The 24,816-nt window shown below is 32.9% G+C and overlaps 1 protein-coding gene across 3 annotated transcripts in view; it reads left to right on the top strand.

The window, feature by feature from the left end:
• Cad89d (cadherin 89D) overlaps positions 1-24,816 on the top strand; it is a 43,604-nt gene that overhangs the window by 2,653 nt on the left and 16,135 nt on the right. Inside the window, exons 1-2 of one of the 3 annotated variants that reach the window (XM_072902748.1) lie at positions 10,327-10,756; positions 14,507-14,662. In XM_072902748.1, coding sequence (XP_072758849.1) covers positions 14,563-14,662 — 100 coding nt within the window. In that variant the 5' untranslated portion in view covers positions 10,327-10,756; positions 14,507-14,562. Of the gene's footprint in view, positions 1-10,326; positions 10,757-14,506; positions 14,663-24,816 lie in introns of those variants that run through there. The other 2 variants (XM_072902750.1, XM_072902749.1) reach the window with 2 other exon arrangements.

Here is a 24,816-nt window from a genome sequence, read left to right as displayed (position 1 = left end):
CTTTTTTTTTTTTTTTTTTTTCTGTTTACTTTGTTCACCGCCAACTGCTAACCCCGTAACCTGCTTTTGAACAGTTGGCGCGTGAATTCCAGAAATAACTCTCTCTCTCTCTTTCTCACATATAATATTATATATTTTTATGAAATACATTTTTTGGAAAAAACTGTTAAAACTTTTTGCGATATGCTTGTCTATAAACATAAAGTAAAACTTTTCTATCACGTCACATACTACAGCTGTAGCATGACAAATTACATTAAAAATAGGTCTTAACTTTTTATTTTTTAAATTGTGATTAATGAAACATTTCTGAGGAATCATATCAAATGTAAAAAAAGCTATGAGAAAAGATTTTTCTTTTTCTTTTATTTTATTTTATTGATTAATTTTCTTTTTCTTTTATTTTATTAATCATGCAACTTTGTAACGTTACTATACATGCTTGATTAAGCATTGATATTTGTCGTGTCTATTTAAAACGTTTATTCTATTATAAATAATCATACAATGTAGCTTTTTATGAAAATGAATATTAATAAAATTGACAATATTCAAGTACGTTAAAAATATAAGATTATTTTAAACGTTTGTTGAATATAAGACTCGCAGGAAGTGTAATGTACAGCCCTGGTCAAAAGTATTAGACACCCTTAAATTTTCCGTATTTCTATTTTGTTAATAATATATAAATACTAAAAAGATTAAAAAACTGTCGATAGCACTTTAAAGCTGAAATTTCCAGCTTTAAAATGTTTTTTTAATTTTTCGTCTGCGATAAATTTTTCGAGTATCGATAACATGTCTGAAAAACACAGATTTAGTTTCAAAATTATGTATCTCAGCCACAAAAAAATTGTAGGAAAGTTTACAATAAAAGCATTTTCTAGACAAAATGTTGTAGTTTATGGAACGTGACTTAAATTTTTCGAGAGAAATTTGTTTACCGAGCTGCAGAGTGCCAAAAATACGATAAAATTTTAAGAAACAAAACAATGTTCTGCTTTAAAGCACAGAACAAGGAAAATACAAAAATTTTTTTAATTATCGATAGCAACTTTAATGCGTTATCAGTACATTAAAAAAGAATATTGTTTTGTTTCTTAAAATTTTATTGTATTTTTGGCACTCTGCAGCTCGGTAAAAAAATTTCTCTCGAAAAAAAGTCAAGTTCCATAAACTACAACATTTTACCTACAAAATGCTTTTTTTTTTAAACTTTCCTACAATTTTTTTTGTCCGAGATACATTTTGAAACTAAATCTGTGTTTTTTCCAGACGTGTTGTCGATACTCGAAAAATTATCGCAGACGAAAAAGTAAAAAAAAAAAAACTTTTAAAACATTTTAAAGCTTGAAATTTCAGCTTTAAAGTGCTATCGATAATTTAAAAAAAAATTTTAATCCTTTCAGTATTTATATACTGTTAACAAAATAAGAAATACAGAAAATTTAAGGGTGCCTAATACTTTTGACCGTAGCTGTATAACAATGTGTATCTTGTTAGAAACTTGAAGAGATGCGGCATATGTTTATCTTGAAACTTTGCGTACCGTAACATTACATTTCTTTACGAAAAGACTTATTACACGTGTATGAGTTAAACGGTACTACCGACTAGCCGCACACGTGTACGACGTGTTTTACCGACGCAATTATTGAGCTACGCAGTCAATCTCGCCAAGACGTCGCAATACAGACCAATTACTTGATATCCGATATGAAAGATTGAAATTCCATGCATTCATCAAGAAGATATACATATATGCGTATTAAGAATATCATAATCACTGGAAATGTCGCAAGCGCTAGACCATTCATAGAAAACCGAGTAGATATTTATCACGATTAATTTTATTGTTAGAGTATCAATTACAATTTAAATGATAAAATGTGTATATAAAATATAAGAAAATATGATACAATATAAAATATAAAAAAAAACAAAGACTAGTATAGTATAATTAATTATAATAAATTATAGATATTTAAGTGCATTGTTATCACTGATATAAATTGATCGTTTTATAACTGTGACAACTAATATTCCCGCGTAAGTTCTTGTTAGTTATGGTAATATTAACAATGTTAACAATACTGAAATGGCTACCGACACTTGAAATATATTGTAAACAAGCAAATAAGCACTCTCTCGAGACGCCATCCCGACGATAGCACTTTAATTGAATTTTTCGTCGGTTGTACTACTTAATTGCATAATTTCATTGCAACCGGTCGGACACTGATGGAAATTGCGGTCTCAATCTATTTTCTGTTCTAGCTCTCGCTGGTATGTGCGTAGCGAATATATTTCGCTCTCTCGTGACATTCTCCCCGCAAGAGAGCAGGAAACGCACGTGCGTGCAATTTCGTTAGAGACGAAATGTAGGATTCTTGTAGGATTTTTAAATATCCACAAATTTTTATTAAAACTCAAATATGTAAAAAGCTTTACACGATACATCATTGATTTACATGCTATAATAGATGTTACGTAATATTCCGATTTTACAAACATCTGCTTGTATCTTTAACATTTTAAAAATCACTTATTTAATTTCTCTTCTAAAATATTACAAAAAGTTGTAATATTTAATCCTTATGCAATTTGTTTAGAATTTATTCTTTATTTACAAGTATCCCATAGGGAAAACAAATTTGTTTAATATACATATACATATGGCAAGATATGTTATCATACAAAATTATTCATAATGACTATCATGCTTAATTTTTGTTAGGTTAGAACTCGATCGGTAATCCAGCATTCCTTTAAGGATGCTTAATACTTTTGACCATAGCTGCATGTTACACATGCATAAAATGCACGACTGTTTGGGTCACTGGCGATTCTGTCCACGTCGAGTGAAATCAGTTCGAGTTGATCATCGGTTAAGGAGTGCATTTGATGATATCCGCTTATTTTCTCACGACGCTCAAGACGCTATTCGGATGATACCTACCGAATCGAGCGCATCTTTGTCCCGCTAAACCCAGCGAAATCTCTCATTACTCTCTGTGTCGAAGCGATGATCCGCTCGAGCGTATCCTCTCTTGTGGGCCGATGATCGTTCAAGCTTGACGCGCAACGTCCAACATCGCGGTCCACTCTATCATGGTCCAGTGCTCTTTAGTAGTTTCTCATTCGTTGCTCGCTCTCGTGTCCTCCCGGAGAATATATTCTCGAACGCTGTCTAAAGAACATAAACTTGGAAAATCAGACCGAGAAAGAGTACTGAAATCTAACGCGCAGACGAATCTGGAATGAAATCTGTCCGCTGCTTCAAAATTTCGAGCTAAACGAACTAGAACATTGTACGACTTCGCCAAGTACCGTAAGATGGAGAGTCAGATTATATCGTAGACGTCCGTTGATCGACGCTAAAGTTTTTATTTTTAAGAGCTTAGTGATTAAAGTTTGCTTCTCTGTTTTGTGTCCTCCTTGCGGCGAGTTCTTCGCGTAACCACCCACGGATGTGTCTGTTGGAACGTCGCGTTGTGATAAAGTAATACGTAATAATGTAAAATACAAGAATACTGGACTAGGTATTTTTTGCTTTCTTCATTTCTTTTACTTTTTTCAGTCATGTTAGAATTGAGACTAAAATTATATTCTGACGAAAATAATATTATCGCTTGTCAAATGACGAAGTGCTTCTCAATTCAAATTCACAATACAAGATATAAGAATTAAATATGCGGCGTTCTGCTTAGATAATTTCGAAATCATCTAGATGAAGATACATTAAAATATACATGTATGTCAATGTATTAAATAAAATGAAGAGAGATGGTCTTGCTTTAAATTAATTTAAATGAAAGAGAATTAAGAAAAACAATTTAGGATTTAAAACAATACTCACTTGTATTTGCTTTTATTTATATATATTTATAAATATATAGGGTGTCCCATTTTAATTCCTCCAGTCGAATATCTCGAAACCCAAGCCTGGGAGAGAAAAATGTTTCAGGCAAAAGTTGTATGGTTTCGAGGGGGCCATAAGATGGTACCATTGGTCTGACCTTGAAGAGTCATTTGAAGATCACCTCAATTTTTTTAAATGGCGCTCCCTATTTTTTGTTACATGTAATGTTTTTTCATTAAACACTTTGAGTTATAAAGCTTCAAATTTGCAATATTTTGACATAAAATACAAGATATCTCGAAAAAATATTCATTTCTCGATTATCTTACCCCAATACTTTTATGCACAGAATAATGAGACGAATCAATTGGTGTAAAGAAAACACATAGTTACCTTTAAGAAAAAATCTGAATTTGCAACTAGCAGTTACACATTTTTACTTTAACATAATTATGTGTTTTAATTACGCTAATTGATTTGTCTCATTATTCTGTGCATAAAAGTATTAGGGTAAGATAATCGAAAAATGAAAATTTTACGAGATATCTTGTATTTTATGTGTGTCAAAATATTGCAACTTTGAAGCCTTATAACTCGAAAAGTGTTTAATGAAAAAACATTTTATTATAGTGTTTTGGAAAGCTCTCGAGATAAGCTACAAGAATATGCAAAAATATATAGGGTGTTCCATTTAAGAAATTCAAAATGACCTTCATGTGACTCTTCAAGGTCAAACTAATGGCACCATCTTATGTTCCCCTAGAAACCATACAACTTTTGTCTGAAACATTTTTTTCGAATTTTCCATATTTTTCGAGATGTTTCACTGGAGGAATTAAAATGGGACACCCTGTATATATGTATTTCTTAAATATAAACATTTTTCAAATGTTTTGATAGATGATTTTTATTTGATACATATTTGCTATCCACAATTGAAAAGTCTTTGATATAAAAGCAGATATTTTATATACGATATGTATTAAATTTGTTAAACATTATTCTAAATAATTTTTGTGGGTGTTGAAGAAGATAACTTCAACTTTTAAATGTATATATTGATAAACTAAGTACTGAAGAAAAAAGAAAGAGAGAGAGAGAGAGAAACAATTACTTTCCGTAATTATTCAAGTATTTCTTAATAGATAAGAGTCCCATACATTTATTTCGCTTTCCATTTAGCAGACAATTCGTTACTTCCGGACCTAATCTTGCTTTCCGCGAAACGGTTATATAATCGGACAGAATAATATTGCCGAGCGCTATCTTACGGCGATAACAATTTATTGAACCATCGGATCAAATGTGAGTTAAAGTGGAAAAAGAATAAATTGCTTTCGTGCCTCTTCTCTCGTCCGTTCGTTTCATTTTCGAAGAGCGGCGTGTCTGTCGTCCTTGGATAGGATCGTCATTTCGGAATGGGGTGTAATCAGCCGCGACGGATAACACTTCCTTGATTCGTCTTGATGCGCGACGAACGGAGAGAGCGTCCCCTTGAACTTATTGTTAAAGTAAGGAAAGTCCCGTTTTGTCATGAAAGGCGGAGTGAAAAATCGGCACGGATCAACTCGAGGCACTTTCCTCGATGCTTTCGATTGATTTTAAAGTGCGCGGAACGTCGCCGTCCGAGAAAAACGTCGATGGCCGACATTGTCTGGCACGGTAGGCAGCTCGCGATTTATCGCGAAATCGCAAAAGAAAGAGTGATAATATTTTTGCCTCGCGTGCGTTGATGCTACGCTTTTCACATATTTCGAAACTAACAACCAAAAATAACGATTTCGAACATGTAGGTACATATAAATTTATGTATACATATGTATATATTTATAAATAGCGATTTTATTAAATGAAAAATTATAATAGTAATTTTATCTTGATGAGATTATTAAATATAAAAAAAAAATGATTGAATTTGTAAAATTTTAATTTTATCTTTGTGTAAAATTAAAAAAAGAACAATTTTTTAAATAAGTTGAAAATTAAATACAGTACGCAAAAAAAATTAAAGGACCACTTTCTTCCATCTAAAAAAAGGCCAATTTTCAACTAGTTGCAATTTCCTTAAAAATAATCGGAATAAGATCAATAGAAAAGCGTTTCAAAGTTTGAAGTTTTTAGTTTGAGAATTTTTAAATGAATTTCAATTCTTTCTATTGGTTACAAAATTACATTGTAAGAAAGCGACGTCCGCCGATTGAACAAATTTTGCAAAAATTTGTCCAAGAACACTGAATTAAAAATAAAATCCTAGCAGAAAACGTTTAAGAAAAAATTCATCATTGTGATTTGTCATAAAAACTTTATTCTCACACATGAAAGTCTCTTATATATCTTATAAACTTCTCATTAATAATAGTAACTTAAATAGAAATCATACACTACGCAAAATAATTAATCAGCCATTTTCTTCCACGTAAAATTAATTTAAGTTTTTGAAATGTACAGAAAAAAAGCTTTACACTTTGGCCTTTTGTACACAAGTCACTGGAATACTTTTTATTTGTAAATGTTGTAAAGTTTATGAAAATTTTAACGTTTTCTCGTTAACTTTTATTGATTTAAATAAAAAAAGATAAAAGTATAATTTTTACTTGATTTTTAAGTAAAAATTACGCTTTAAAAATAAATAATGATTGAAGAAACGATTGGAGTAATTTAAAGTGCCAACTTTTCTCTTTAAATTGCTTCTTTAATGATTATTGTACAATCATTTTTTCATTTCAGTTAAAAGCGTTCAAAGTCAATAGCTCGATTTTGTTTTAATAATAAATATCTCGGCGAAAAAGAATCATGAGACATTTGTTAAAAAAAGAAATTGAAGTTAAAACTTTGCTCTTTAACATCCAATTAATTAAATCGTGCTAGGATTTTTTTTAATTCGATGTTCTTGGACAAACTTTTGAAAAATTTGTTCAATCGACGGACGACACTTTCTTACAATGTAATTTTGTAATGAATAGAAAGAATTGAAATTTATTTAAAGATTCTAAAACTAGAAACTTCTAGCTTTGAAATGCTGTTTTATTGATCTTATTCCGATTATTTTTAAGGAAATTGCAACTAGTTGAAAATTGGCCTTTTTTAGATGGAAGCAAGTGGCCCTTAAATTTTTTTGCGTAGTGTATTAAATATAAAATTAAAGTAATTCTTTTAAATAAGAATTACTTAATGGTCGGATTTTTCGCATTATTTATTGTGAGTATATATTTCTGCAATTAAATGCAATATCTTTGTTTTCATAAAATATTATGAATTTTGTGAAGCAAAGTCATTTGAAATTTCCTACATATTACATATGACATAAAGGATATAAAGTTTCTTCACATTTGTAATTTAATTATCATCAATTATAATTTTAAAAGAGTCTATTCGATATTTATGTAATATTTTTGTTAGGAAAAGGAAATCTCGCATTGATCAAAATGGATAAAAAAAAATGGCAGGAGTTCGAGGGATGGTATATATGTAGTTAAAGCTCTTTCGCATCTGGAACACTCGCGACGACTTGTAGCCCTTCTGGCACGAGACCGAATTCTCTTAAATACTGGCTTGTGTGCAGCCTGTCCGCCGCAGTCTCATTCCGAGTTCTAAGGTCTGCACAAACCGATGCGGTACAATGCGATGCAGCAGCGAGATATCGATTATTCCAATAGTTGTAAAACAATCGCTTTCGCGTCGGCCTAAGTCATTAGGAATTGCTTTATCGTAAACCGGGCCAAGGTCGAAACAGAAAATACGATGGCGCTTTCCACATTTGGCGTCTCTTCTCCGCAAATCTTCCTTGAGAGAGCGAGAGAGAGACAGAAATATAGGAAAGCTCAATACACGCGAATAATAGTGCAATTATACATCACGATACGTTTGCGCACTTTTGTCATCTGCATTTATTTATAATGTAGCGATAAATTACACGCCAATACTAATACTATAGTATTCACAAACGGTTACCCAACAATGGTTACAAGTTTTCTTTCCGACAATCACTCTCGACGAAAGAAATATTTTCTTTCACTCTTTTACGGGTTATTTTTTGTAAAGTTTCGACCACTCGGCGACATTCGATATATTTCTGTAAGCGACAATTCTAATAATTTTTCCATCCTGACTGTTTGGCCTCCCCGCCGCCGCCCCCCCCCCCTCTCCTCCCGGGCCGATGGTTCGCGAGGTCGTAAAAACGAAGGGACGCGAGGAACCCGAGATGGACGTGGAGAAAAAAAAAAGGGAAAAGTTACTTTTAGACGAGACGGCGCCGATGGTTATTACTTTTCCCCGCACGACAAACAAGTTGCGTGACGGTCCAGAAATGCAGTAAAAGAAACGAAAGCGTTCGTCGAACTTGGTGTTTAACTGTCCCGCCACGAATTGAAGGAGCTCTCTTAATTTGTAAGTCAATTTTTACTCTCTTTCTCCCCTCCCTCCCTTCCCCCCGATACCGATTACCGTTAACTTTGTAATACGACGGACACTGAAATTAGGATAACTCAAGATGTGCATTCAGACTTTCTTCTTCTGCTTTGGCACGCTTGATAATGCTATGCAAATATCTACGGTGAAATCGCAGCTTTGTCATCAATCGCAAAAAGCTTATCATTATGCGAGCAGATAAGTTTTCACGATCCGTTACAGTGAAATCTGTTTTTATTATCTGAATTCGCCCTGCTCGATCGATTTTTAACATTACGAAATACTTAGGGGAACGTGGAGTAGAACGGCACCGCGGAGTACAATGGTGCAGAGTCGATATCTTTTTACAGAGATGCTACCATGTCATGAAATATGTTGCAATTATTGCTATTAGGTGTCTCTTTCTGCGTGCTGTTATCAGTGGTCGCAATATTTTTAGTTGAATGTTGTTATAAATTATTTAACGCACTTGCTGCGCTCTCCGCCACTGAGTTGTAATTCTTCGATATATTTACATAAGGTAAATAATGATAAAATTCTATTTTTTATTACCGTAAATACATTTATGTTTCGAAATGATCTTTTCTTATTAATTTCATACTGTGTCTGTGTAAATATTGATTAATTATAATTTTTTATATGATCAAAAGTAAATAGATACGTTTTGAGGCTTAATGAAATATTAGCCCACGAAATGTTGTACTTATTATTTTTATACTAGAGAAAGAAAAAGAGTATACATAGATGCCGTCTTTCAAAATTAATACCAAAAATTATTACATTAAAGGATATTTTTCTATGCTTTAAAGAGAAAAATATTTATTATAACAAGAGAATTGTTTTTATTTATTAATTTATAGTTATCATTTAAAAGTACAAATCTATATTCTTATGTTTTATATATCATATTATAATATACAACTTTTAAGAAGTTTTAGACATCAATGTTAATGAAATAAACAAGTTTTGGAGATAGTCCATTATACCCCACATGAAAAGCATATCACGAAAATCTAGGCTTTTACTAAATCAATAATCTCGTCTATTTAAACTATTATTTTATAATAAACTTGTGTTTTTTCTTATAGTGGATATTCCAAAAAATATTTTTAGTAAAAAAAGATCGATTTATTTTTTTTTAATATGTTGAAAACTTGTTCAATGCTTACGTTGGCCGTTCTACCCTACGTTCCCCTATATTATAAAATATCTTGTTTTATTTCGCGTTATATCCAATCGAAAAGCAGTTGATCGAATGCAACTTGAAAAATTGCATTCTGATCAAAATAGAATAGATCAAAAAATTTCGGAAAAACATTACTTTATATAATTTGATTTAACTAATTCTTTTTTAAATAATATATGTGTATAATAAAATATTTTTGATAATAAATATATGTATCAGACATCCATATTTGAATATAAAAAAAAATATATAATATAATAAAAATAACATATATATTTAATAAAATATGATGTTTAATATTATAATTATTTAATACCGAATACTCATAATTATTGATTATTATTTTGCTTTTGAATAATGAGAAAGAAAGTTTCGAGGATTACGAATAATTTATTGCTAACTGTAAGATGCAAATATACGTGCACGCACAATTTGAATCGCTAAATTAATTTACTCTTATTTTTACATCACAAAAATAACATGACGGAATTACACAACCTGAATTTTAACCAAGTGAAAGACCATGAACTTGACACGTATATCACAATAATGCACCACGCCTTTAACCTTTTAAACGCTCGGAGATCTAAAGTCATGCCGCGATTGTAATGCGATCCACGAGAGTGCATCGAAAGGGGGTCTCGAAGTGAAGGAAGTAAGGTTGCACTCGTTCGTTGCTACACGGTGCGAAAGAGCGGGGTGGGGTGGGGGGAGAGGGGAAGGGGATATCGGTGGTCAGTGGCCGCTGAAAGCGAAAGGACGTCCGGAAAGGGGGGTAAACCTAGAAGAGAGTAGTTGGGTACATTGCTATAGCTGAACATTTAGCCATTCCTTCCTCGTGCATTCGAGGCACCGTGTGTGCTAGGTACGAATCACCTGAAACCGATACAGCGACGGGTTACGTTTCAAGAGAGGAGGTGGGGGGGTGAGTCTCCTTCGCGGGGAGGGGAACGATTTAAAGTGAACCGAAAGTGGTAAAATACATATGTATATGTATATCCACGACCAATGCCAGTCACTCGTGAAACGCGAAACTAGATAAAAGTGCCCATCGGTGGACAACAAGAGAAGAAGGAAAAGAAAAGGGAAAGAGTAACTCCTTTGGGAACCCCCGAAAGAGTTTTCGTTCGAAACGAGAAACGCGTTGCTCTCTATTATTATTATTCGCGAAAGAGCTGGAGCAGTTCATTCACAATCAGTTCCAGAGTGTCGTGCGGAGTGTCCTCGGAGTGCACCTGACGAGACCTTGAGTTTCCGGTGTAAAGCTGTCGAGCGGTTCCGTCGAGTGCCCCCTGGACAAGGTCAGTGAAGAATTGTCACGATCGGGCGATTTCGGATGAACGGATGATTTTTTTATTTCTTCGAAAAGCCAACATATCCCAGGGTGTCCGATGAGTTTCGCGGATTCGATTCTTGGTCAATATAAAATCGCGCGACCAAATCGTGTCGTGCAACGACGATGTGCACATGCACTTGTCCAATCGACCGCGACAAATCCCGTTTACTCGTGAAGGCACGAACTAGAGCGAAAGTTTTGCCATTTTGTCGCTGATGAACAAAAAACCGGCTGACAACTGATATCGAGTTTGAAAATCGGGAGATACAAAAGCAAGACACATTCCGCAACTTTTGTTTCGATATTGCGTTAACAGAGAGAGAGAGAGAGAGAGAAGTCTGGTTTTATTATTACAATAACGTGAATTATTTCCGGATAAAAGTTGTAACGAGATATCTTTCATTTGATTTAAATTAAAAAGATTTCATCCAAAAATAATCTTTTTTTAATTGAAAAATTCACACAATGCAATATAGTGGTTTGGCCTTTCTAAAGACTTGCGAAAGTTAACTGTACAGTTGATCAAAATTTTTATTAATTTTTTCAAGTTTCTAAAAAAGTAAGTCCGATATCACTTTTGCGTTATAAAATTTTCCGACTCAATTTTCAAAATTTAAAAAGGATCCAACGACTTGAAAGATCTTTTACAACATTTTTATTCGAATGGCATGTAAGTACACGACTCAATTAGCGTTTAACATAAGAAATCACTGCTATTGCCTTCAATGTCATTTGTCCCTTGTCATCTGGATAATCACCTACTTCCTTTCTTTTCCCTTCGATAATGAATCGCTCGTGCGGGATTAAAGTTATAAAATACAGTAGGCCTCGTGCGGTGAATGGTCAATTATACCGTGTGGCGGTTTATTTTTCTATCGGTTCGATGATGCCTGGAAACCTCGTCCGAGCGTGACAGCTACCGTTGGCTCGCGAAACACGTAATAGCGAAAGTTTTCCTGATTCTCCTGCTCTCTTGCGCATATAGGAAGTATATCGATATTACACGGGTCACAAGAACTTCTCGAAGAAGGAATATGTTTGCTCGAAAAGACCTTCCTCGGTGTACTCGCGCTTTTAGGGCCGATTATCCGAAAGCGCACTTGACTCACAATCAGTCATTCCGATCCAGACACCTACGCAGCGCATTATCAGCTTCCTACATCGACCATCCGTGTTCCAAACGGCTGACTTTTATTATTCGACGAATCAATAAACGCTGCTTCTCTCACTCTTAAGATCATCTATAAATGCTCTATTTACCATCATTTTATTACCGCTCAACATTTTCTCGCCAAGAGATAAACGTTGCAGGGACAGAATTATTTTATAGGTTGAATAATTGCGAACGAAAGTTTCGTCCATTGGAATCTTGTAATAAACTTATATATGCAAAACATATACAGGGTGTCCCATAATTCGCGAATTACCCGTTACGTGCAGGTAGAGTAGGTTAAACTGAGTAAAAAAATTATCTACAATTGTGCAATTTTCGCAATAGTTAATGAGATATTAATTATAAGAGATCAGCCAATCGGCGCCCGGCAGGAACGCGCGGCACAAAGAAGCCTCTCTCTGTTAGATTAGCCAATCGGCGCCCGGCAGGAGCGCCGATTGGCTGATCTCTTATAATTAATATCTCATTAACTATTGCGAAAATTGCAAAATGGTACATAACTTTTTTACTCAGTTTAACCTACTCTATCTGCACCTGACGGGTGGTTCGCGAATTATGGGACACCCTGTATATTATTAAAGAATAAATTGAATATTTAATTAAAAATAATGTCAAGAAGACATGGGCTGAAATATATATTTTTCTTTTCGTAACGGATTTAAATCTAATTTTCAAAAACTTGTCCGTCTTGATATATTTTCGTACATTTAATTTATAACAATATCGAATAGTTTACCTATTTTCGATATAATAATTTTTCTTATCTATTTAGTAATACAGATCTGTAGAAAGATTTGAGTATTCTTATTTGTTTTTTTCTTAAAAAGATTTATTATATTATACGAAGAGTTATTTCGGAATTTCAATGATGTACGATCGATGATGCGTGACACGCATATGTGACCCGCGTTTGGCCGAGATAAATGACATTTGCTCGTGAAACGCGATACGTGAAACGGAGCGAAAGTTTGATCCGGCAAAGACGGAAAGAATATATAGAATATAAGAGTGCGCGATGAAGAGAAACGTTTTTTTAAGATTGTAATCTGTGGTTTCTCCATTCTGAATCTTGCATGAGCGTTTTTTTTTTTTTTTTTTTTTTTACAAAGAACACTCTCAATTTAATATAAATGTAGATTTGTTTCCGAGACGAGGTACGCGCACGCGGGTGTGCAAATAAAAACAGTTCTCTCCCTAAAGAGAATATATAATATTCCTTCTCTCGGAAAATATCAAATTGATCAGGCAGACACGAATCGAGTTACGTCAATTTGTTCGAGTTACGGTCGCTTGTTTCGTCGAAAGTGAAATCGCCGGTATGCAAGAACCTCGGCATAGATCTTCACGTCGATTTGTCGCCGTGTTGTTTTTCACGTTTTATGCGCGCACACGCGAGTATTTCTTCTTGTGGCAATCGACGAGTAATGTCCACACTGAATAGTGTGTAAAATTGGTGCATTATTTTGCAAGGACTATTTTTTTTCTTTTGTTATTTCGTAAGCTTATGATAGGATGGAGATAGACTGACGGAACTTTAGTTGAAATAAAGCTTTCAATCAATTTACTTATCTAATTGTCCAAATTTTAATAATAAAGTAATACATATATGTATATATAATTGTAGGTATATAATCATAAATATGATGTGTATAAAATTATACATATATAAATATATAATTATTACAAGGTAAATTTATATTAAGTCAGTCTTTTTAATTATTTAAAAATAATATTGTAAATAAATTTATTCCAAAATGTTTTTATTAATTTATTTATAAGATAAATAATTTTAATAAATTGTTATTTGAATATTTTGAAGGTTTTTCTTTTATATTATTTAAATTATTTATATTGCTTATATTTAGAGAAAATTTATTCCACTGTGATTGGTTCGAATCGAATCATTTATTGTAAGGAAAAATTATTCACGAGCTTTAAATTGATTAAAAAATCTTATTAAAAAAATGTAATACGATAAAAGTGAGAGATTCTGTAATGACTTGATAAAAAAAGACGGATAAAAAGAGCATTTGTTTTCATAAATCTTGACGTATAAATTCGGTTTCAATTTTAAACGAAAGAGATATTGTTTCTCTCGCATGTAAGCTTCGCGAATATAGCTCTGAGAATACGTGAAAAATTTCTCTTCCGATATAATGAGAGGCGATGCATGCAATGTAATTTCAAAACTCGCGATGCGCATTTGCAGTGGGAGTTTTTCCCGATTGCAAAACTGAAATCGTTTTTCGCACAACGTAAGATTAATTGCGCGGGAAATAAATAAACTTTTCCCGCGTATATCGGTGCGCACGCACGATTGTTTTTTTTTCCCTCGATCTTTTTTCGCGAGAAGCGCGAACGAGAACGCGCACTTTTCTTTTATGACGCGCCTGGTTACCTATGTATGCACCACGTAGGATGCACTTGCGCTTATAATGAGTGCAACCTGCGAAGATGCGTCGTCACGGTTCTGCGCTTGCTGGTAGGTTAGGCCTCGGGCCTCAGAGCAGGTAGACGTCGACTCACGGCGAATAATTTCAGGGATGTACGAGGATACGACGGCGTGACTGACGCGCCGGAAGCAGAGGGAGCCAAAAATGTCGCGACCAAAGTGGACGTCCACCTCTTCCGGGCTGCATTCCCGGTTGATTACGGCGGTTCTGCTGACTCTCCTCGTTCAAGTCCAGTATATAACAGGTACGTGATGCGTATGCGCTCTCATGTGGATTTCTATAATTGTTATCCTTTTGATCCATACAATACGTTTAAAGATCATTGCCGGGAGAGCGAATCGCCGATAGAAAAGTAAACCGTGTCGGTTTAAGGACGCGAAAAAATAAACCTTTCAACACGTACGTTTCCCAAACCGAAACCCGTTAACTCCTTTTCGTTTTTTGCCATGACTTATCTAAACGGTTAAACATAGAGTATGAGAAAAATGGAAAAGAAAATTATGAAGTTATACAGAATTTTTAAAAATAGATAGATGTATATTTAATTGTATACATTTATAAATACACTAATCAAAAAAATTAAAGGGCTACTTTTTCTTTCACATAAAAGAGGCCAATTTTCAACTAGTTGCAACTTTTTTAAAAATAATCGGAATAAGATCAACAGAAAAGCGTTTTAAAGCTTAAAGTTTTTAGTTTTAACATTTTTAAATGAATTTTAATTTTTTCTATTCGTTACAAAGTTACATTGTAAGAAAGCAACGTCCATCGATTGAACAAATTTTTCAAAAGTTTGTCCAAGAACACCGAATTAAAAATAATCCTAGCACGATTTAATTAATTGGATGTTAAAGAGCAAAGTTTTAACTTTAATTTCTTTTTTTAACAAATGTCTCATGATTCTTTTTCGCCGAGATATTTATTATTAAAACAAAATCGAGTTATTGACTTTGAACGCTTTTAACTAGTGAAAAAATGATTGTACAATAATCATTAAAGAAGCAATTTAAAGAGAAAAGTTGGCACTTTAAATTACTCCAATCGTTTCTTCAATCATTATTTATTTTTAAAGCGTAATTTTTACTTAAAAATCAAGTAAAAATTGTACTTTTATTTTTTTTTATTTAAATCAATGAAGATTAATGAAAAACCGCTGAAATTTTTATAAACTCTACAACATTTATAAGTAAAAAGCATTCCAGCGACTCGTACAAAAGGCCAAAGTGTTAAGTTTTTTTTGTACATTTCAAAACGTTTAATGATTGTTGTACGATCATTTTTTTCACTAATTATAAACGTTCAAAGTCAATAGCTCGATTTTGCTTTAATAATGAATATTTTGACGAAAAAAAATTATAGAAGAAATTAAAGCTAAAGCTCTGCTCTTTAACACCCAATTAACAAAATTGTGCTAGGATTTTTTAAAATTCTTGGACAAACTTTCAAAAAATTTGTTCAATCGACGGACGTCGCCTTCTTACAATGTAATTTTCTAACGAATAGAAAGAATTGAAATTTATTTAAAGATTAAATTTTAAATTTTGAAACACTTTTTTATTGATCTTATTCCGATTATTTTTAAAAAAGTTGCAACTAGTTGAAAATTGGCCTCTTTTATATGAAAGAAAATGGCCCTTCAGTATATTTATCCGATGAAATACTTGACAATAGTTATGTCAGATGTACATTTTGTTCGTTTAGAGCACAAGTTGCCTTTTTGTAGGTTAATTAATTTTGTCGATTAATTTACAAATATCTAGTAAATATTTTACAATAAATTTTGTGTGCGAAAATGTATTGTATAAAAATTATTTATGAATATAATATTTAGCATTCTTCCGAGTAATCTGAGTAGATAAATGTTTCTCAGAATGTTATTTTTTCTATTGTTAGCGATATATTTATGAATTATTAATATGAAAGAGAAGTCTACATCTTTTCGACGCGTCTGTGTCACTCTGTTGGAAGGCAATTTGACACTCGGTGCGAGGATTCAAACTAAAGTCCAATTAGCCTCTATATAGAACAGCCTGCACACTGTACTCCCGTGCAGTTTGCATTGTCGCCGGTAACAATGCTCACGTACCTCGCATGTATCCTAGTTTGCACCACGGATATACGTACGAGCGAAGGAGCTGCCGGAGATGGGCTGTTAATTCCCATCGTTACCATTTTAGATCGTGAGATCGCGGCCGGGTGTCTACATGAATTTGTAGGTGGTCCGTTAAATCTCTTCGTCAATGAGGTTTTCTCGTCGTCTGGAACTCGCAAATATCTTGTTAGGTATATCAAATATATTCGATGCGTTTACGCGCAAAATTGACTAACAATAAGTCTTTCTCATGATTCATGACGCGCATTTTTGCTTTGCATGTCACATTCGTAAACTTCGCTCTCAACGGACAGTCATCTGTTACACTCTTGTCATCCAGTGATGCTGGTGGCAGAGATTGACAAAGTGCGTCCCATATAATTTGCTTCGCGATCAAAAGATTTATCGTTTTATCAGCAATGCCGAATTTCATGAATTTCATGTCATCATGTTGAAATATTTAAAATCGCGTCACAATCATCACTCGTGCAATAGATAGGACGGACAGGCGTGTTTCTGAGATATGTATAGCATCGGAATATTGCGTGTCACGAGCTGAAGAAACTACGGAGAGGTGCAGAAAAAGTCGGCCGACCTTGGCCCACTTTTGTCAAAGCTTCGAAAAGGAGCGGGCTTATCCCTGTAAATGCAACGATACGCGTGCCCGTATGTGTGCGTATGTGTATGTGTAGATGGGTATCATTGTGTGTACACAGCAAAGCATATCCATTGTCGCATATATACGGCACATAACGCCCGTCTGGATAGAGATGTGTCGAGTGCTCACGATTTTTCTTGGCCCGCTCGCTTTTCAAAAGTAATTCTCCTCTCGACTCGAGAAACAGACGTAAGTGAGAGGACAAGAAAGAATGAAAGAAAGAAAGAAAGAAAGAAACGCGATCTCCACGAAGTGTGATTTCTTTAAAACACGTCCGCAATCTTTCCTCATTTTCTCTCTCACTCGGAGCTAAGAAGTAAAGCTTCGGGAGATTTAATACTGGCTGGAAGGATGTGGAGAGTTATTGCGCGGAATAAATATTATCACATCGGTCATGCAATTAAAAAGATTATTGGAAATGAAGTAATCGATTACGTCGTAGTTGAGTAAACATTAATTTTCAAAATCAGTCGAGCAATATAACAGCATTATAATAAAAATAGGGTAAATGAGACTAAAAAGTCGATATATGATAAAAATTCTATTTTTTGTATAAAAAATAAAATATTCTTCCATCTAAAAAAGGCCAATTTTCAAATAGTTGCAACTGCCTTAAAAATAATCGGAATAAGATTGATGAAAAAGCATTTCAAAGCTTGAAGTTTCTAGTTTTAGAATCTTTAAATTAATTTCAATTCTTTTTATTCGTTACAAAATTACATTGTAAGAAAACGACGTCCGTCGATTGAACAAATTTTTCAAAAGTTTGTCTAAGAATACCGAATTAAAAAAAAATTTTAGCACAATTTCATTAATTGGGCGTTAAAAACAGAGTTTTAGCTTTAATTTCTTTTTTTAACAAATGTCTCATGATTTTTTAAAATGCTCCTATCGTTTTTTCAATCATTGTTATCGGCGACAATGCAAACTGCACGGGAGTACAGTGTGCAGGCTGTTTTATATAGAGGCTAATTGGACTTTAGTTTGAATTCTCGCTTCGTGTGTCAAATTGCCTTCCAACTGAGTGACATAGACGCGTCGAAAAGATGTAGACTTCTCTTTCATATTAATAATTCATAAATATATCGCTAACAATAGAAACAGTAACATTCTGAGAAACATTTATCTACTCAGTTTACTCGGAAGAATGCTAAATATTATATTCATAAATAATTTTTATACAACACATTTTCGCACACAAAATTTATTGTAAAATATTTACTAGATATTTATAAACTAGTCGGCAAAATTAATTAAACTACGAAAAGGCAAAGCTTGTGCTCTAAGCGAACGAAATGTACATCTGACATAACTATTGTCAAGTATTTTATCGGATAAATACATTACGCAAAAAAATTTAAGGGCCACTTTCTTCCATCTAAAAAAAGGCCAATTTTTAAATAGTTGCAACTTCCTTAAAAATAATCGGAATAAGATCAACAGAAAAGCGTTTTAAAGCTTAAAGTTTTTAGTTTTAACATTTTTAAATGAATTTTAATTTTTTCTATTCGTTACAAAGTTACATTGTAAGAAAGCGACGTCCGTCGATTGAACAAATTTTTCAAAAGTTTGTCCAAGAACACCGAATTAAAAAAAATCCTAGCACGATTTAATTAATTGGATGTTAAAGAGCAAAGTTTTAACTTTAATTTCTTTTTTTAACAAATGTCTCATGATTCTTTTTCGCCGAGATATTTATTATTAAAACAAAATCGAGCTATTGACTTTGAACGCTTTTAACTAGGGAAAAAATGATTGTACAATAATCATTAAAGAAGCAATTTAAAGAGAAAAGTTGACACTTTAAATTATTCCAATCGTTTCTTCAATCATTATTTATTTTTAAAGCGTAATTTTTACTTAAAAATCAAGTAAAAATTGCATTTTTATCTTTTTTTATTTAAATCAATAAAAGTTAACGAAAAAACGTAAAAATTTTCATAAACTTTACAACATTTACAAGTAAAAAGTATTCCAGTGACTCACACGTACAAAAGGCCAAAGTGTAAAGTTTTTTTTTTTTTCTGTACATTTCAAAAACTTAAATTAATTTTACGTGGAAGAAAATGGCTGTTTAATTATTTTGCGTAGTGTATGATTTCTATTTAAGTTACTATTATTAATGAGAAGTTTATAAGATATGTAAGAGACTTTCACGTGTGAGAATGAAGTTTTTATAAGAAATCACAATGATGAATTTTTTCTTAAGCGTTTTCTGCACGATTAAACCTTTTGGAATTGTATTGTTTCGGCACATTACGCGCGTAATCTGTCAGCAAACTTGAATAATCAGAAAGCGGTAAATATAAAAGTGCGACCGATGCACATTCGCACCTCTCAAGAAAACGCTTCGATTGACCATCTCCTCGAGACGGTTAGAAAGTGTAAAGCTATTTTTAACCGCGTTTATAACGCCGATGATAATTAGACGTGAATTTTGCAATTAGTTCCGCCATGTAAGCAAATTACTAATTAAGGCGCAACCAAACCGCGTCCGATGCGACAGCCTGCTATCGTTCACCGTTATCGAGCACAGTCGAATGCTTCTCTACATTTTTTGTACCACTGCATTCTTACTTTTAATTTCCGTATTCTTTCGCGTTGCTTCTTTACTATTTTCTACACAAGATCGACACGAGGTTTTGTTTTGCACATGTGCTTCGGAATAAGAATAGAAATTGAAATATCAAGGTGACTGTTCGACGGGTTAAGAATATTTTAAAGGAGATTTTTTATTTATCACGGCTAATGTATCAGACTTATGATACATAGACAAAAGAGACTTTTGTAGAATATGTTGAATTTTACGAAAAGATATGATCGCGTGCGCGGAGAAAAGCGCGCGTTTGTATGTAAAACTAGCGGTAAAATCGACGAAAAGAAAAACACAAAACGCGCCAATTTAAGTGGCGCGTACGCACGAGCGAGCGTCCACTGCGGTTTACGCTACATTCACCGCGTGATAAGGTGAAAGTCTGACGCGTGATAAGTGCAAACGGCTACCTGCGGCGCTGCTTGATTCGAACCGCCGGCTACAAAACGCGACTCGGCACTTGTCGAGAGAGAGGGGACCGTGCTTTGAATCGGGGGATAACTAATGATGCCGGGGCTAACCCCGCCGCGACATAAATAGGGCAGATTAACAATGTATCAAACCCGAACTTACCTTCGAGTGGATTGAGATTTATGAGATCCGGATGCGATATTGTTACGCAAGAAATTCTAACGCGAAACCGGTACTTTATATAGAGTGTATCAAAAGGTAAAAGCGATTGGTGAAATGAAGGTGCAATAGAGCGCTTATTACGTATTATTTTCTTTTTTTTTTAAGAATAGATAATCTAAATATAAATACACTTGTATTATATTGATTGCGGTTGTATGAAGGAATACTTTTTAACCCTTTAAGTCACGAATTTTTCTAATTGTCAGTATTTTATAAAATTTGGTATATAAGGGTTTTTGGGGTCGCTGATTACGAATCCGTTGTCAGATTTTCAAAATTCAAGATGGCGGATCCAATATGGCAGACGAGATTTTCAAAATTTTACTTCCGCCATATTGGAATGAAATCCTTATATTAAATTTTGGAAATTAAATTTTTTTTTCCTTAAGATTCAGATTCTGCGATCTAAAAAAAACCTTTAGAGAAAAAATTTAAAAAAGAATACAACTGTTACTTTCAATTTAGAACAGAAGATATTGTTTTTTATATATTTTTTATCATAAAAAGAGGATTTAACAAAAAAAAAAAAAAAAAACACGGTGGAAAATTCTAAAAAAATTCTGAAAAATACTTTAGAGTGTACTAAGATTATAAAAAATTGCCGTATTTATTGTCATAATAGATTAGTAGAAAATGCATTTTTTCGTAAAAAAAAACTAATTTTGACTGTTTGTTTATATATGGTATTTCTGCAACTAACAATTAATGACTGTTTATATTTTTTTACACTTATCGATGTTCTAGAGACTCTGTAGAAACAAAAAATCCGGTATTTGTTGATAAAAAAGTAGTTAAAACAATAAAAAACTACGAAAAAAAGGTGGGTCTCTGGGTGACTCAAAGGGTTAAAGTAGAAATTAAAGACAGGTATCATTTATGCAGAAGAATATAAAACTAATAATTGATAAATATTGAAATATTCTCAAACGGAGAAAAGATGTTTTAAACAGGTTCGATAACAGAATAAATTAGCAGACAAATAATACAATTTTATCGATTATTGTTGCATTATCATAGTATTATTTTTTACAAAGAGCACTGCTTACGTGATACATTGTTTATAGTAGTAAAAAAGTATTATGAAAGATATTTACAGAACAACGCATAAAAAAAATTGTGCCTCTAACGTTAAAATTTTCTTGTATTACTACGTTTTGATTATTACTTCAATTAAAATTTAATGTAAAATTGATATACAGCTATGTTATTTTTATAACACTCAACTTAACTAATTTTGTGTATCTTAGAAATGGAATATTATTTTGAGTACTTTTAATGCATCATACCATATATAAACAAACAGTCAAAATTACTTTTTTAGGGATCCAATATGGCCAAAGTAAAATTTCGTCTGCCATATTGAATCCGCCATCTTGAATTTTGAAAATCTGACAACGGATTCGTAATCAGCGAGCCCAAAAACCCTTATATACCAAATTTGATAAAATACTGACAATTAGAAAAATTCGTGACTCAAAGGGTTAAAGCTTGAAATTTCAGCTTTAAAGTGCTAGCGATAGTTGTATAAAATTTTTAAATCTGTGTAGTATTTCTATACTATTAATAAAAATACGGAAAATTTAAGAGCGCTTAATACTTTTGATCAAGGCTGTATATTCTTTATCTTGATGCTCCTTGATGTTGTGTTATGATACATCCTGTATATGTTTCTACAGTATATATACGAAACATGGAAGTGTGTTTACATTGCGCAATTGCCCAGCTCCGACGTAGAAAACGCTTAGATGGGAATAAGAAGATGGTCTGGACGTACGTCGGTAGCTCGCGCGGTTGCTCGAAATGAATCGTCATCGGGCGACGTTTTTCCACCCCGCGGATAAGAAGATAAAAAGGTTCCGTTCGCACGAAAGAGTTGTAAATGTATCTTAACGAGAGTGCGCGCTGCGCGTGAATTAAATTACCGCGAAAATCATGATCGGAAAAGATCCGCGCGATGCACCGCACGAATGTGATCCGATCTGATCGACCAAACGATCCCAGAGCCTCTGAATAAATTTGAGATAGGATCGGAGAGCTTCCTTTTCCTTGCTATCGTCTCTCCATCTGTTCCCTTTCGCAGTCGGAAGCGATGTTTCACTCTCGCGTTCAGATTACGCTGGATAATCAGTCGTTTGTGAGTTGAGCGCGTACACGCAACAATAATGTAAAGTCCAGGATCGCGTTTTAGAGTGACGAAATATGTCTAAGTGTGTGTGTGTGTGTGTGTGTGTCAGAGATCCGGATGACGTTTATTATTTTATATACAAGTGTAAACAAATCCCAAACAGATAGCAATCTGTGTTTGCGAATCGCTTTTGTATTATTTGAAGTAATTGCGAAAATAATTTAAAACAAGAAACTACATCTTGCACAGAGATTGAGACATCACGATGGTTTTTGCGCTCATTTCTGTGTTGTGCTTTAAGCGATCAAAAGATTATACGCTACGTGAGAGAGATTTCATCGGAAGTTTCGATAGTTTTTACTAACAAGCGGATTGCATGAGAGGATCGAATCACACAGATCTTTCTAATGTTTTACGCGTGCACTTGAAGTACTTGATCTACATGATAAATTGTGCAAACGAGAGAAGGCCCATTATTTAAGTATTATGGAGAAATTTAATTTCGTGTAAAGAAAGATTGAATTCTTCAAGTACAAGGTATAATGCAAAACATGATGCATGAGTATTAAACTGTAATATTTATATTATACTTGTAAGTTTTTTTCATAACTCTTGGAGAGATCTCGCATTTCTCAATTATATAATTATAAAGCTGCGTTTTATGTTTTATTAATACATGGAAATAATATTACACAAAAATTTACATACACACGCATACACAAATCTTATCGAACGAAACTACACTACGCAAAAAAATTAAAGGGCTACTTTCTTTCATATAAAAAAAGGCCAATTTTACAAGTAGTTGTAACTTTTTTAAAAATAATCGGAAGATCGATAAAAAAGCGTTTCAAAGATTCAAGTTTCTAGTTTTAAAATCTTTATGTGAATTTCAATTCTTTCTATTTATTACAAAATTACGTTGTAAAAAAGCGACGTCCGTCTATTGAACAAATTTTTCGGAAGTTTGTCCAAGAATAACCGAATTAAAAAAAAAATACCAGCACGATTTTTATATTAATTGAGTGTTACAGAGTAGAATACTGGAATGCTTTTTACTTGAAAATATTGTAGAATTCATGAAAATTTTAGCGTTTTTTCGTTACCTTGATTGATTTAAATAAAAAAAGATAAAAGTGCAATTTTTATTTGATTTTTAAGTAGCAATTATACTAAAAATGAATAATGATTGAAGAAACGATAGGAGCATTTTAAAGTGCCAACTTTTCTCTTTAAATTGCTTTTTTAATGATTATTGTACAATCTTTTTTTCACTAGTTATAAACGTTCAAAGTCAATAGCTCGATTTTGCTTTAATAATGAATATCTCGGCAAAAAAAAATCATGAGACATTTGTTAAAAAAAGAAATTAAAGCTAAAACTCTGCTCTTTAACGACCAATTAATGAAATTGTGCAAGATTTTTTTTTAATTCGATATTTTTAGAAAAACTTTTAAAAAATTTATTTAATCGACGGACGTCGTTTTCTTACAATGTAATTTTGTAACCAATAAAAAGAATTAAAATTCATTAAAAAATTTTAAAACTAGAAACTTTAAACTTTTAAATGCTTTTTTGTTGATCTTATTCCGATTATTTTTATGGAAGTTGCAACTATTTAAAAATTGGCCTTTTTTTAGATGGAAGAAAGTGGCCCTTAAATTTTTTTGCGTAGTGTATTTATCCGATAAAATACTTGACCATAGTTATGTCAGATGTACATTTCGTTCGCTTAGTACACAAGCTTTGTCTTTTTGTAGTTTAATTAATTTTGCCGACTAGTTTATAAATATCTAGTAAATATTTTACAATAAATTTTGTGTGCGAAAATGTATTGTATAAAAATTATTTATGAATATAATATTTAGCATTTTTCCGAATAATCTGAGTAGATAAATGTTTCTCAGAATGTTACTTTTTCTATTGTTAGCGATATATTTATGAATTATTAATATTAAAGAGAAGTCTACATCTTTTCGACGCGTCTGTGTCACTCAGTTGGAAGGTACATAATTTGATACACGAAGCGAGGATTCAAACTAAAGTCCAATTAGCCTCTATATAGAACAGCCTGCACACTGTACTCCCGTGTAGTTTCCATTGTCGCCGGTAACAATGATTGAAAAAACGATAGGAGCATTTAAAAAAATCATGAGACATTTGTTAAAAAAAGAAATTAAAGCTAAAACTCTGTTTTTTAACGCCCAATTAATGAAATTGTGCTAGGATTTTTTTTTAATTCGGTATTCTCTCTTAGACAAACTTTTGAAAAATTTGTTCATTCGACGGACGTCGTT

Source organism: Anoplolepis gracilipes, chromosome 11 (assembly GCF_047496725.1).
Source record: "Anoplolepis gracilipes chromosome 11, ASM4749672v1, whole genome shotgun sequence".
In the NCBI taxonomy this organism is placed as follows: domain Eukaryota; kingdom Metazoa; phylum Arthropoda; class Insecta; order Hymenoptera; family Formicidae; genus Anoplolepis; species Anoplolepis gracilipes.
This window is presented reverse-complemented; position numbering and strand designations above follow the sequence as displayed.